The sequence below is a fragment of the Triplophysa dalaica genome, chromosome 11 (genome assembly GCF_015846415.1).
Source record: "Triplophysa dalaica isolate WHDGS20190420 chromosome 11, ASM1584641v1, whole genome shotgun sequence".
Classification (NCBI taxonomy): domain Eukaryota; kingdom Metazoa; phylum Chordata; class Actinopteri; order Cypriniformes; family Nemacheilidae; genus Triplophysa; species Triplophysa dalaica.
In genome coordinates, this window is record NC_079552.1 from 13,892,511 (window position 1) to 13,908,117 (window position 15,607).

The 15,607-nt window shown below is 41.8% G+C and overlaps 1 protein-coding gene across 4 annotated transcripts; it reads left to right on the forward strand.

Moving 5' to 3' along the window:
- Positions 1-4,056: 4,056 nt before the first annotated feature.
- On the forward strand, positions 4,057-12,709 carry zbtb18 (zinc finger and BTB domain containing 18). 4 transcript variants are annotated; one of them, XM_056760639.1, is made up of 2 exons: positions 4,057-4,432; positions 8,255-12,709. In XM_056760639.1, exon 2 carries the CDS (start codon positions 8,269-8,271, stop codon positions 9,874-9,876), a length of 1,608 nt encoding a protein of 535 aa, XP_056616617.1. In that variant the 5' UTR covers positions 4,057-4,432; positions 8,255-8,268; the 3' UTR covers positions 9,877-12,709. The 4 variants fall into 4 exon arrangements, with proteins under 4 accessions (XP_056616617.1, XP_056616619.1, XP_056616618.1 ...); XM_056760641.1 differs by lacking the exon at positions 4,057-4,432 and adding an exon at positions 6,038-6,254; XM_056760640.1 differs by lacking the exon at positions 4,057-4,432 and adding an exon at positions 6,261-6,459.
- The last annotated feature ends 2,898 nt before the right edge of the window (positions 12,710-15,607 follow it).

Here is a 15,607-nt window from a genome sequence, read left to right on the forward strand (position 1 = left end):
GCTTTTATCCAAAGCGGCTTACATTGCATGATACTATACAATTGTTTCTAAGTATGTGCAATACCTGGGATCAAACCCATGACCTTGACGTTACTAACGCCATGCTCTGACCACTAAGCCAATAGAAATGATCGGAAATATTATCTGATTTTTTTTGTCCTCGTCTTATCTGTCTTCGTATTCTTGCACAATTCAATCACATTGAGCATTGTTTTGACTGGGGATGCATGCCGACTCTGGTTTAGTGCAAATGCCTCATAAACTTATGATTTATTTTGTTACACACCGCGTGGTATTATTGTAGCGCAGAGCTATAGTCCTTTCCCAGCTGTGTTATTTATCACACAGCATTAACCTTCATTTATCAGCATGTTTTCACCGGTTTAAGACAGATTCCTCCATATGGCTGGGTGCTTCATTAAATGCTAATTATTATGAGGTATAATAATTGTGTGGCTGCTGTGTTCACTGGGTGACGTGCTGCTGCAGTGTCCCAAGAGAAGAGGAAATAGACTGAGCTCCAGATAAACAATCCCAGTGTTCTCCTGAGACAGTGTGGTTGGCCATCTGATGATAGGAATTCATCTCTATGGCTCGTCTCGTCTTTTGGGAACATTTCTCTGTCGTTGCCTGTTTGTGTAAAGGGTGAGAAATAAGGGTGACACTCAGAGTCTGAGACTGATAGTTTTGTGCCGCTGCTGCAAATTTGAAATATTTACAGCTGTAAAAAAAATTTAGAGACCACCCCAGTGTTGTCATTATACTGCATGTATTTTTGCCATCCCATCATACTGTTGAATTTCAAAAACAGACCTCGGGAATGACATAAATTCACCCAACAAAGTAGACTAATTCAAAGATATGAAAGCTATGAAAAAGAATCAGGCTCGAATAGTCATTTGTGGATTCATTTGTTTTGTTCCCAAAATACATGTAAAATGTGAGTATTGTGTTACAGTATTTAAACATGAAAAGAAACACAGATGCCACAGTATTCAAGTTCTGCAAACATTGTCATTTTGTTTGTTATTTTGACCAGTATATTTTGCAGATTCATTTTATTGAAACATGCACCTATAAATAGTGAATAAAAAAACACAGAAAATATGTTCTGGAGTGGTCTTCCAGCGACTGTATGTAAAGTATTGTGTGTGTGTCTGCGTGTGTGTGCATGAGTGTGGAGCTGGTTTTTATATATAAGTGGGGACCTAAACCTGTACGCACACCAACTCATGTTGACCCGTGTCACTGTGGGGACCAAAATTGAGGTCCCCAAGGGCACAAAAGCTTATAAATTGAACTGAACGATAATCTTTGAAAATCTAAAAATGCAAAAAGTTTTCTATGATTTTTACATTTACATTTAGTCATTTGGCAGACGCTTTTATCCAAAACGACTTACAGTGCACTTATTAAAGGGACAACCCCCCTGGAGCAACATGGAGTAAAGAGTCTTGCTCAAGGACTTTTTAGGTTTAGGGGTTGGGTTAGGGGATCAAATCTACAGTTTGTACAGTATAGTACAGTATACAACTCATTACGCATATGGACTGTCCCAACGGATACATGTGTGTGTGTGTGTATTTGTGTGTGTGTTGTCTCTAAGACAATAAAAGCAGACAATTAACAACATTTTATGTGTGTTCCAACTTAATTGTCTGCTTACTAATCTGCTTGCTGAAGAAAAGCTAATTGATTCAGTCTTTGTTCATCGCTCTTCAAGAGGAAGAACAGTTATGCATCTGTTTCAATAACATTCATATTTGAGCAGCACAATCTCAACAGTTACTGCTCTAATTATTATATTAAACAGAATAAGGGTCTCAAAATTCAATTTTATGTTTGTGACATATGTTAATAATGATATGCATTGCTTATATTTATTACGTTTGTATTTGTTTTTGGCTTGTTTTTCTCATCAGTTTTATGTATGTCAGTTTAAATGATGCAATATTATACTGCATATCTGAGCATAAGTAACAAACAAAATTGATTAAAAGTCCCAACGATAGAAAAAGATAGAGAAGCCCAAAGTCTTGGGACACTTTTACCCCCAAATTCTTTATGTATAAAAACTGTATACATATTTTCTGTGCTATACAGCATGATTTTATCTCATCAAAAAGTGAAATGTATAAACTTCCGTTTATGATTGTATATCACACGTCCACATGAAATTCCTGCCTCAAAGCAACATTTATTAGCATAATTACTGTATGCTCAGTATTACTGTATTACTGTATGCTCATTGCTCATTGCTCATGTATAATGTATAATGTAATGTACTACACACTTAATGTCTGATGTATATAATTGTGTGTGTAAGCATTAACATATTTATGTTGGCGCAAGTATCCACAAAAGGATTCCACAGTGACCTCAAGAGGTGGGAATGCAGAAGTACCCTGCTCTTCTAGCATGTGCCTTAACACTTATCAAACAATCATCATTTATGTTATTGCAATAATAAAAATATGACTTGTATTGTATTAGTTATCTGTGTCTCTTCAGTTGCACATCTCTGACTTCAGTGTGAACAGATGGAGAGAGCTCCAGTACATAACATTTCAAACAGCTTTGTTTTGCTGATGGCACAGCTTAATTCAATGGATCAAAAAGGCCTGTTGATTATCATATTCTGGAGGACAGAACTGACAGCACTTTTCAACACACTTTTATGAATAAAACTGTTTGAGGGGTGCACATTAATTCGTGAACAATGTGGGTAGTTCGAACCGAGGTTTATTGACAAAGAAAACTTTTAATATAGTAGAAACCTTTGGTTTAAAGATGGATAAAGCAGCGTTTCACATGATGTATTTTTTTCTCTGTAATTGATGTGAATGATTACGGTCGCAACACTTGTACAAAACAAGGAATTTATTGTTGGTTGATATAAAGGGCGAAACCATCTGGACTCATGACTGAACTCATTTAGCCACATCAAATTAACGAGGCCATTATTTGCATTAAATTATAATGTTATGTTGTCAAGATTCCAGTACCAGTAGGACAGTGGTTTGTTTTGAAATGTATTAGTAACGCCAATTAGTTTACTGGGACGAATGCAGCGCCGTGAGTGTGGGACCGTGGATGCTGATGGGCGGGCTGCAGTTTAGCAGCCAAATATGCCAAACACGTGACTGCATTCACAAGGTATTGAAGTCGGCGCATCTGTGGCCCATTGCACATACTTACCATTGCAAACGTTCACCTGTTGAGGCGCACTGTTCACTTATATGTACAAACTGTTCACGCCATACAGCGTACACGGGAAATTCGTTTTTTCATAACTTAAGACACACTATTCCGTATAAAATATATTTGTATACCAAAAGCTTTAAGAAATTTGTTCGTTGTCCAAAACATAGGCTACAATAGTTTTCTCCCTTAAGTATCAGTGATCCATTTAAGCATTCACAATCGTATTAATTGTGTGACGTTTATTTCATAATACGTTCATTTTCAAAACGTCACATCTCTCTCTCTCTATATAGGCTATACATATAATGAAATTTGAAAAATAAAACATATATTTTGAGGTGAAATTGTTCATAATCAACCGTATGACGGCCATGAGAACAGCACAGAATTATGTCAGCCTTACGATGTAAATGTAATTTAATGATTTAAAACTATGTTCGAATTTTAAGACTGAATTGATTGAATTATTATGATGATGATTATAATTATCAATATAATTATATAATAAAAAGTAACATTTCCCCATGGGAATTAATGTTGCAAGTATGTTTCGTCCAGACCCCTCAAACGGCTTATAAACGGTTATAAACTTCATAATTTGCAGTGGTTAAATGTTCTTTTAATTGTAACCTAATAATTAGTTAAAGACTCAAATCTTTTGTTTTACCCGTGTCTCTATTCCTCATTAACAGACAAGAGTCCTTTAATCCGCCAACAGCGTGAATATCTCTCTCACTTCCAGCGTGGCTTTGCGGCGCGCTGAAGGAAGTTACGCCGCACCTGTTCTTCACCGCTGCCTGACCCGTGACTACAGTACCCACGTAACATTGCGCAATCTCCCTCGCTCTGCGCCAGTCTGCCGGAGGAACCAGTTCGCTCGCTCGGCCTTTTTTCTGCTTTCTCACTGTTGCCTGGTGTCAACCTACGCCGAGAAAGAGACATCCCTCCCTCTTCCCCCCTCGGAGGCAGCTTCCAATTTGCCTTCGCTTTCTTTTCGCCTCTTCCATTGGCCTGCGCGCTGCCAGTCAAGCGCTTCCTCTTTACAGGAGAGTTGAGTAGCAACAGCTCGGAAACATCTGGCTGCCGCAGCTCGCGTCTCTCCGCTCGCCTGCTCCGTCTTTCCTGCCACTGCAGGTTGTTATGGAAAGCTGTTGAAAGTCAATCGAGTTGTTTTTCTCGCGGAGAGGATTAGACGGAGGAAGCAGGAAGACGTCGGACCTTGTTGTCTGTAAGTGCCCGTGATACGAGGTTCTCTTTAAGGAGATGAAAGGGGGGTTAGAGGCACGGGGTGGCGGACTGTTATGGGGGAAAAGTAACGATCTTTTTCACTGTTTGCCTTCACGCTGGATGAGTTGCGCGACAGCGCGTCGCGTTGCTGACTGTGGCATCGGGGCCTGCTGCAAAAATGTGACACTGCGGGTTGAATGGTTACTTTTTATTTGTTAGCCGCTCAAGCTAGCTTTTCCTGAACGTACGGCGTCAGGATCCAGAGAAAGACCGTCGGCGGCGTTGAATGTGTGTTTGTGATCCGGTAGCCTGCTGGATCGGCTAACGTAGCGAGAATGTCATTTCTTGCGCGAGGACTAGATGGACTCGTGCAACTGTAGTTTATGATTTATTATTTATTTATTGTAGGTTTCAAATTGAAGAAGTAAAGGGCTAACTTAGCACGATTCAGCAAAGTGTTTCGAGAGAAGTTCCTGCGACGTGAAAACAAGTTTACTTTGACATGCCGCGGTATAAAACCCTTTATTTTTTACAAGTGTTTTTAATGATGTATGTCAAATAAAATATGTAATATAGACGATGAGCAAAACGGTTTCTTAATATAAATGTTTTGCGAAATCTCCTACTGCTAGTTTAAAAGTCCTGCGTCAGTGCGTAAGAACAAGTGTTTATTGTACGTGTGTGTTTGCGTTTCCTCAATACCTGCCAGACAGATGCTGCCAGCTATTCATTCTTTTACTGTTATTAGTAAATAATATTGTTTATTTCTTACCGTCCTTACAACTTTTAATGTATATAAGTGCCTTTAAATGAATAATTTCAATTAAAATTATGTTCATCAGTTAATTAAATTTCGTGTCTTTGTTTTGACGTTTGAAAACTTCCGTTTTGCACTCATCAAAAAAGTTTACAAATAAATAAAAAGCAAACCTAATTGAAATGCGTCTACCAATGAAATACGTAGACAAGATAGAGTTGGCCAAATGCAGAATACTGTGCCTTTTGTTTGCGCCATATTTCTACGGCCCCTATGATCGTCCCCATTGTTTCTTATTTCTTTCCCCCTCTGTCAGTTGTCCAAAGGGTTAGTAAAATGAATGACGGTAATGGCGCGGCCAGTGAACCATAAAGAAGTCGAAAACAATATCAGCTGCGTGGATCTGTCAGTTGCAAATGTGCTGTGCTGGCCTTTGTTTATGGTTACTGGAAGGAGAGGTGGAGGGGGGAGAGAGCAAAAAAACTTGAGGGTATTTAAATTCTCAGTGCAGGAAACTAGGTTAGAAAAAAGTGTCGGCTTTCAGACGCAGACCCATTTTCAAGTTCTTCTTTGCTGGGAGATTATAAGCAAGGGGGGAATTGGCGAGTTTTCTACAGATTCACCTCACAACAGTTCCGTTGCTCCCTTTCTTTAAAGGGATAGAAAGAGAAACAAAGTTGTATAAAGGAGAGGCTGGTGGCAAGAGTGTAGAGGAGCAGCATATGGCAGTAAAAGGAGCACAGCTGGAGGTAGCATTTCCATCTGAACATGATGTCAGAGCAGCTGACAGCCTGCCATCCCCCAGTCTTTTCTTCTAACGCACAGACTGCGAGTTAGTGTGTGTGCGGATCTGTGTGCAGGAGGAGGCATCGCATTCCCCTCCAACATCTCCTCCACTTTGCATCTGTCCCTCACAGTTTGATTTTCTCTCTCTCTCTCTCTCTCTCTCTCTCTCTCTCTGTCGTCTCCTTCTCCACCTCCCTCTACCCTTTCATTGATTCTGTAAAGGGAGTAACAGCCGGCGCTACCACAACAGTGGACTTAATCAAGTTGATGCGTACTGCAGGTACTGTACCGGGGGGTCCGGGCAACAGGGATGTGTTTTGTGTAGGGATCGTGTGGTCTCTCTGGTCTTTCGTTAAGTCTTTTTGCGCGTCTGCCATCGGCTGAGCGCGCGCTGGGTGTAATGGGAATGGGAGGATTTTGCGCTGGTGTAGCGTAACCGGGCTGGGGACAAGTGACACTTTTTGTTGCAGTGAAGAGGTTACCAGGCAAGCGTTTCATTATTCTGTTTGTTTACTTTGCAGATACTTTGTTAGGGAAATCGTTGCTGTTTTATGACGGTACGCTGTTGTTTGTTAGGTTAAGTTATGTGTGTTATTGTGCTTTTAATTTAATGGAGATAATATTTATTGTTTGCTGATGTTACACGTTTTTTTTTTTATAACGGAAGTAGCAGATTTGCGCTGCAGAAAAGACTGTTCAGCCATTTCAAAACAAAATCTTAATCTCACAAAGTGACCAAAAATGGCTTTAAGCACTATAAATTTGCAACTTTGTGTTATTCAAGAAGAGTTTCTAAATGGCCTGAGCGTCCCTTCTTCTTTCCTTTTTTTCCCGTTTGTAAGGACTAATTTAGAACTTGCAGATTTGAGCTGCCAGAATTGGCTAGACAGCTGTAATCGCACTCCTCCTAGTCTTAATCTCTTTATCTGGGCAGCAGCTGCCATATGGTCTCAGTCAGCTGGATCAGATGTTCATAAGCCTCCTTCTCCGTCCCTCTCTGTCCTCCCAGTCTCCTAATTTGATCGCTACCTTGTGAGCTGTCCTGCAATCTTTATTTTTAGCCATCTTAAGGATTAGGATTGATGTGGACTACGAGGCACTTAAAGTGATTGTATTGTAAATCTGCTGTGGACTGCCTCTTTGGGGAGGATGTTCCGTTTCTCCAAAGATTCGGGGAGGGGGAAAGGGGGAAGGAGAGGGTTGGCGAGAGGTTTGTTATCCCCCCGTCCCCTTATAAGCCCCTCATTAATGAAGGTCTGAACGCTGTTCGGGGTAGCGTGGGGGGGCTTGGCTTGGTATTCCAATCAGATTTAAATGAAGATTCAGATGAGTTCATTCAAGTCCGCTGGTCGAACATGATGCCCGTGCATTTTTTAAGACAGGAACTGTCTCCGCAAGTAACAGGTGTGATTCGGATTTTTCGCTTCACTTAACATTTTATTTTCCTTTATTTGCAGAATGACTGTTTTTTGTGATTGTGTAGCATTGTTACGTTTTAATTTTTTGTTTGGAAAGCGACCGTCGTCAATTACGCACGTCGCCCTGATGTTTTGCGCCTGAGTTGCCGTAACCTTAGAGATCACAGTGCTTAGTATACTTATGCCGTGTGCCCACGACAGTTAGCTGTTTGTGTACCTGTAAGCCTGTTACCTATACTTGGCGTCCAGTCCAAAGTGGGTTATTATAAATAACTGCTCCGGGAGAACAGAGAGAAAGCACAGGAAAGATTCTCTCGCAGACATGTGTGGAATCAGGACTTCAGCTCGTTACATCACACATCTGATTATATTCCAGATCGTTCCCGTCGGATACACGCGGCTGATATCTTTCATTTATATTTCATTTCCAGAAGGGATATTAAAATCCTTTAAATGCTTAGGTTAAGTGTCATTTTTTTACGGTTCTAAAAGTTGTAAGTGGTGAATTAAAAGGTTTTGAACGAAAATTGGCGTAAAACACTCTGTTGGGTACTTCCAAGTGGCTGAGGGGGGTAAAGAAAATGAGCGTAATTTGTATTGTGATGTAATATTTTTTAAATGTGCTTTTTTGTAATCCTTTTATGTTCGAGCTGTGCCGAACATTTTTCCAGTGTTCCCACAGGGGTGGAGGGAGAGAAGGTGGGAGGGGAGATGGAGAGAGAATTAGAGTGTGAGAGTATGTCTGTGTGCATGGAGCGCGAGAGAGAGAGAGCGGCTGGGAAAGAGTGAAGTTCCACATAGAGCTGCAGACAAAACAATTGTTGTTCTAGCCAGCCTCACTAACATATGCGGTCTTTTGCAGGTTATGAAGACAGCATGGAGTTTCCAGACCACAGCAGACATTTGCTACAGTGTCTGAGCGAGCAGAGGCATCAGGGTTTCCTTTGTGACTCCACCGTGCTGGTCGGCGATGCCCAGTTTCGAGCCCATCGCGCAGTGCTGGCCTCATGCAGCATGTACTTCCATCTCTTTTACAAGGACCAGCTAGACAAAAGGGACATTGTTCATCTGAACAGCGACATTGTCACGGCCCCTGCTTTCGCTCTCCTGCTCGAGTTCATGTACGAAGGAAAGCTTCAGTTCAAATCGCTTCCGGTGGAGGATGTGCTGGCCGCCGCCAGCTTCCTCCACATGTACGACATCGTTAAGGTGTGCAAGAAAAAGCTCAAGCAGAAGGCCACGACCGAGGCGGACAGCACCAAGCGGGAGGAAGATGCTTCCAGCTGCTCTGACAAGGTGGAGAGCTTCTCCGAGGGTGGGAGCACGGGCCGGCCGGCCACCGCCGACCTGCTGCAGAGCGACGACGAGGATGTGGATAACAAGAGGGGGAGTCCTCAGGAACCAGGCAGCATGTGGATGCGCCTGCCTTCGGATCGGACCGCATCCCCCACGGCTAGCCCCAGGTCGGCCGAGCCACACGGTCCTGATGCCAGTAAATCCCCTGCCGGCAGCCCCAGCAGCTCCACCGGCTCCAGGTCGCGTCGCTCCAAGGCATCTCGGAGAATCTCCGCAGATGCTGACTGTGTTCTCGACCTCTCTGTAAAGTCTGCCGTCAGTGGTGGTCCCGGGGAGAACATGGCCGGCAACCCTTACTTTTGCAGTTCTGTGACCCCGGACAGCCTACAGAGCACTCTGGTTCAGGTGAAGGTGGAGAAGGACTCGGGTTCGGATGACGACGAGCTGGTGAGCGGAGAGTACGAGATGGAGCACAGCGGTTTGAAGGATCCGCCCAACACCAACGGAACCCACGTCAGCCTCGTAGCGCAGCGCAGACTGGGTTTGGAGGCGCACCTTTCAGCCCTACGCGAGGCCTCTCTGGCCAGCGAGCTAGACCGCGACGATAAAGGAGGCGACGACGACGTCCTGGGAGGAGAAAACGAGCGAGCGCAGGAGGCCGTTGGGGTCGAGAGCGCCCTGTTGCCTTACGTCTCCAGCATGCTGGGGGGACCACACACTCAGATCTTTATGTGCCCCTTATGCAACAAGGTCTTCCCCAGCCCCCACATCCTGCAGATCCACCTAAGCACACACTTTCGCGAGCAGGAGGGCGTACGCCCCAAGCCGACCGGCGACGTCAACGTTCCCACCTGCTCCATCTGCGGCAAAACCTTCTCCTGCATGTACACGTTGAAGCGCCACGAGCGGACACACTCGGGCGAGAAGCCCTACACGTGCACCACTTGCGGCAAGAGCTTCCAGTACTCGCACAACCTGAGTCGGCACGCCGTCGTGCACACGCGCGAAAAGCCGCACGCCTGCAAGTGGTGCGAGCGGCGCTTCACGCAGTCCGGGGACTTGTACCGACACATCCGCAAGTTCCACTGCGAACTGGTCAACTCGCTCTCGGTCAAGAGCGAGGCACTCAATCTACCCACTGTCAGAGACTGGGCGCTGGAGGATAGTTCTCAAGAACTCTGGAAATGAAGCTAGAAATCTGTTCGGACTGCTTGTTAAATTAATAAGAGAGGTTTGAGTGGCATTTTGGGGGTAAAGGTAAGAGTGAGGCAGAAGGTCTGAATCAGTCATTTTTCTTGTATGTACATTGCAAATCTTGTTGAATTGCACTTTACTAGCACATGAAATGTTACTACTGATTTTCTTTTAATATATATTTTTCTGGTCTCTTAAAGGTTTCTTTTTTCTTTTCTCTTTAGTTTTTTTTATATAAAACATAGGTGCTCAATATCCACCTTTGATAGAAAATGATACATTGGGATTTGAAACTGTATATAATTTACAGTATACACATTTGTACACACTCCTAAAATTTCAAGGAACATCCGCCATGAAAAGCATATGAAGATATCAGGTTCTAGACAGAGGAGATTAAAAGTAAGAACACACACTAAACGGGTACTACGATCGTATATTTACCTGTACACATACAGCTCATGTTTGAGTTTGTGTATATATAGTGCACTACTGTAATTTTCAAATGTCATACCTGACGCGTGGTTGTGTAATTATGCACACGTAAACATGCACACACGGTGTGAGCGGGTCGGTCCTTTAAATCCCACAAGGAAGTCTCTGCACAGAGAAGCTCAAAGCTTGCATTTCTTAAGCTCTTGTACATTTTTAACTTGTTGTAGGAAACTTGACTGATGGAAGACGAAAAGGCACTCATGCAATGTACAGCCTCCTTTTTCATATCAGTTGCCGCATTTTTGTATCCTTTCTCAGATTTATTTGAAATCATCGTTTGGGTTTTAGTTGCAGTCGCTCGACAACATCACTTGTTTACTACTGAGGTTGGGTTTTACGTCGGCTGCATTTCTAGAGATTTCCGTAGTGTTTTAAGAGTTTTCGTTTTTAAAACGGAATCTGTTGTTGCATGATGTCTGACCTGTATATTGAAAAAGATGTGACTTGCTGTATTGCTGTACACTGTAATTGACTGATTCAGTACAGTCAGGGCACCTGCCTGTAAAAAAAAAAAAAACTTTAATATTACCGCTGTAGAAATTGCATGAATTTTATTTAACTTACTCTTTTTCGTTGTTGTTTTGCATCAGAGAGTGTATTTTTGAAATGAACTCATAAGATTCCTCGGTAGATTTGAGTTTTCATCACTAGAGAATGATTCGGGGGGTTCTGCTAGGAAGTTATTCTGGGCTGCGAAGATTGTGGAAATGCACTGACGTCGGGCTGCGGCGTATACGCCCGCCAAGTGATTCGGCTCGCTATAGGTTTCAGAGGTTAACGGGGGGCAGGTGTCAGCGCACATCGAATCGCTATCATTATTGTTTAGAAAGCTAGCGTGGCTCCTCGCGCACCGCTGGGTCTTCAACTGCTGTTTGTCTCAGTCCTGTTTACTGGCTGTCGTCATTTGAATCATGTCGGCTCTGTTTGTAATTTATTTATTTATCTTTTCAATTGGCACTTGCTTCAGATTCGAATGCCATGAAGACACGTTCACGTGGCTCTTCTATATGGGTTTCCTCATCTGTACGGAGAAAGCTGAAGGATCTTTAAACGGCATAAAGCTCGACACGCTCTCTCTTCCAAGTGCTTTGTGTTCAATGCATAGGTCTTTTATTTTTGAGTAGAACGTGTTTGGCAGGGTTGGCTGCACCTTTGAAGCTGAATGAAATTAGTGTTATGTGCAAAAGAGGCCTTTGTGAAATTTATAAGCCTGATTCTGAACCTAATAAAATTACTGGAACATTGACATTGTTACGTAAAGAATGATTTATACATTTCTGATTGTTAAAAAGAGTTATCGCAAATGTAAGAGGAACTTGTTGCAACATTTTGTGGTTTTGAAAAATGTTTATTTGAAAATTGTATTTTTTATTGTTTGTTTTTCTTTTTAAATGAATTAAATTTGTAGAATTATATCAAGGATTTTCTTTCAATGTAAAGCATTCAGTGAAACTGTTTTTTGTTTGTTTTGTGTCACAAAAACACATTTTCATTGTCAAATTTAGAGAAATAAAAGGCGAAGAGAAACAACACACATTTGGTTTGCGCTGCAGTCTACGTTTGGACTACTTAAGTCAGAGAGGGCCGTCGGCTCCGCACACGTTTCATTCTGGACACAAGCGTGCGGGCCAACACAGGCCTCAGGAACGACCGTATATTGGACCAGTGCAACGGTTGATCTTTGCCAACAGCGCACGCTCCTCGTGGCGTTTTGCACGGTGGTACTTTTACCTTTGCACTCTAAAATGTGACAGAAAAACATAAACCGTGTGGTTGATTCATTTTCTATGCTTTCTTTTCTTTGGTTTATGTTGGCTTCTACTATTGTACTTGACCGCCTTAAACTACTGTTATCAGCTTATACTCAGAGGGTGAAAACTGGAAACGCTGGACTACTGGATGTTTTTCTTATGTTGAATGGAAAATGAAGCTGTGAAATAGCCTATGAAGCATATCCTTACTTTAGACACCCCTTTAGTTTACTTGAAACCCAGGTGTGAAGAACAACTCCGTCACATTCAAACTTAGTGGATTATGAGTAGGGGGAGGAATAGAATTGAAGAAAAATATCTGTTGGATTTAAAGACAATCGCTGTCTGAAAAACGAAGATTTTACTTCACATGTATTTGCTTCCCATTTGAGAGGTTTTTTGTTTTGCTATGTTGACATTGTTCTTTTTATGGATTTAGACATTTAGCTTTGACAATCATAGTATGTTTCATTTTCTCAAGGGAAGTAAATTACGAGGCTGTTTAGTTTTGTACTTTTTGGTGTGCTGTTGGTGAAATTTTTAAATTGTGTGCAAACTGCAATAAATTATAAGAACCTTCATCTTTCATCCGTGCCTTTTTTTCTCTCAGATTTGCCAAAGAAAGGATGATACACAGATTGGTGTGTTTATTTCCTTTGGTTAAATAATTGTATTTACTGTAGATGTTTGTGTGGGTGGAAACATGTTTTCCAGTGCGTGAGGTGTGTGGATTCAGTGTATTGTCCGGATGAGTGTGTGTGTGTGCATGCGTGAGCGTTAGTGTACGCAGTCTTCCACCGCTCGTGTGTATATGCTGTTAAATGTCTGGCTGGTGCTCCAGTAAAGGCGTGGGTTGGACCTGGGAAAATGTGCAGCAGCTTGTATGAAGACCAACCCCTCCCCCTGCCTCCCTCCTTACACACGCATAAACGCTCCCAAAGCTCCTCAAGTACAGTTTTCCAGCGAACAAATCAGCTTTATCTAATGTCTCGCTGCTCAGCAAACCTTGCCTGCAGATGCACTGAGGGCTGACCACTTTTAAGTCAGCGAGCGTTGCTCAACAGGCCATTGCTACAGATGGTCCCGTGCGGTAAGCCTGCACCCCCCCCCAACACACACACACACACACATCCTCCTTTGAAGACATTTTCAAATGCACAAAATTCTCTATGCCTTTCTGTACTGTGGTGAAGAATAAAGTCGCCTTATTGTGTTCTTGAGTTTTTATGAAAGTTATTGGTAAGGTGCACTTTTCTGTTTTGGATTCCTGGCTGTATTTACATTCAAATAACATACAAATCTGCGAAACATCTGTCTGGAACCGACCGTTCCTGCCGTGCCGGGACATAATAGTTTTCTTTTGGTACTATTAATTTAGGTCATTAATTTGTATCTGTCTTTTGTTTACTCAAGAAGCAGAGACAAAAGGGGCAGCTGTGGAAACATTTGGCTGTGCCGAAGGGTAGTGGGCCCGACATGATGAGTGTATTACCAGCTTGAGCTGCTATATGTAGCTGCAGCGCAGAAGTTAGTGGGAGCCATACGCCAGCCTGCTGGGGGAGAGCAGAACATGGCATCTACAGGGCAGCCGTTACACTGAGGTATGACTGATCCTGCCCACGCAAATAGCTGCTGAGTGCCTCACCATACTCTATGACCGGCTCATGATCTACTCGAAATATAATGTAGATTAAAGTAGATGAGGCAGGAAGAGACCCATTAAAGCTTGGGTGGCCTGTCTGTGCGCTTGCACCATGTAGTGGCTTTTGAAGAGGAATTACAGCACGCATGTGTTCAATAAAAGTTGGTCAGGGTCGGAAATCAGCGCATAAGTGTATTTGATATTTCAAATCTGTGAATTTCAATGTTATCTGGTAACTATTTTCTTGTATATATTTACATTATTTTATATAATAGTGTTCTGGTCATGAATTTAAATATTGCAGGCCTTAGTATAAATGCATTAAAAAGAATATAATTTTACTGTTTAATCTTACAGAATTGTTTACATATTTTTTAAACGCGGAAAAAAAATACAGAAAGAAACAGCACATTATCAACTTTTGTGGAAAATAACATGGGAAACGTGCAGTTTTACTTTTCAAAACCTGTTATTTTACTTTATTTTGAAGCCCCACCTACTTGAATAACTTTGATCCCATAATAAAAAGGATAATTTCTTAAATATTAATGTTAAAGTAATGTTATTATTTTAAGCTCCTACACACCGTAAACCATCCCAAAAGTATGAGTCAAAAAGTTCAAGATCATTCATTTCTAAAGCGTAACAGTTAAGACGTAAAGAATCTAAAGGAATGAAAAAGCATGAAGTCCTACATGAAAGAAAAGTACAAGAGCTGAGCGGATAAAAGGTGAGAACAGCAGGCAGGAGGAATGACGTCGTCTTTCTTTTAGTTGTCTGTCTCGTTTAAAAGGCAGCCATTGTCAAACACCCTGCGCGCAGACAGCCGGCAGCAACAAGCGCCCCGTCTCGGCCCTTCAGACAATGTAGTGGTGCTGAAGCCCATGAGGGACGGGGGGAGACGGGTCTGGGGGGATATTTCTATATTAAGGGAGGGGTTCACCGGCCACCCTGCGTCCCCCAACAAAAGTAGACTTAAGCATAACTTAAACGTTAGCATGATTTTGTGTGTGTGTGTGTGTATGTGTTTGAGAGTGTTTATGCTGTGATGATTATTGTCAAAGATGTGAAAACCGCAGTTCACCACTCAACACCCAACACATAAGCACACTCAGATGGGCTGAGGAGCTCTTGTGAGCTGAAATAAAACGCGATATATCTTTTGTGTCATTTTTTTTGAAGCAAGAAGTTTGGGGGGTCATGGTGAAGGGGGTGAGGGGCTGTCTGAATTGAGGGATGGCAGTCTACTGACATTGGTGTTGGACCACGATGGAAAAAAGCAGGAATATAGACGAACACAAAAATAAGGCACAATTCTAAAAGATTTTAGAGTTTATAGAGAATAGTGTATTGACACATTTTTGTACATTTTTGTATGAAAGTTTTTGAAGAAAATCATAATAAATATTCTACAATTAAAATATAAATTATATATATGAACTGTTTTCTCATATTAATAAAAGCCGTATTGTGTGTTTTGTTAACGTTTTAAATGGCTCTTTAGAATACTACAGTAAAATATTATTTTGTACTAATCTTTATATTTGAAGAAAGCTGTAACTTTTTAACTTTATATTTCAAAATAGCTACTTTTGTTTTTCTCGATCTTTATATCTATCTGTGTTCTCTTTCTTGACAAATACAATTGCTTGTTGTTCTCCTCAACTGTCAGTCACTTTGGAAAATACATGTAAAATAAAAAATAAAACTTTAGTTCTTTGAACATTTATTATCACTTTGGTAACTTTAATAAGAGTGATGATATATTAGTCAAGTTTATTTCATGATCAAAACAGGCTGTTCATTGCATAATAGGTCCTGTAAATAACAATTACAA

Coding starts and splice junctions, on each gene's coding strand:
- zbtb18 (XM_056760638.1), top strand. CDS start 7,330: ATGATGCCCGTGCATTTTTTAAGACAGGAACTGTCTCCGCAAGTAACA. Junction 7,379..8,254: donor ACTGTCTCCGCAAGTAACAG/GTGTGATTCGGA, acceptor GGTCTTTTGCAG/GTTATGAAGACAGCATGGAG.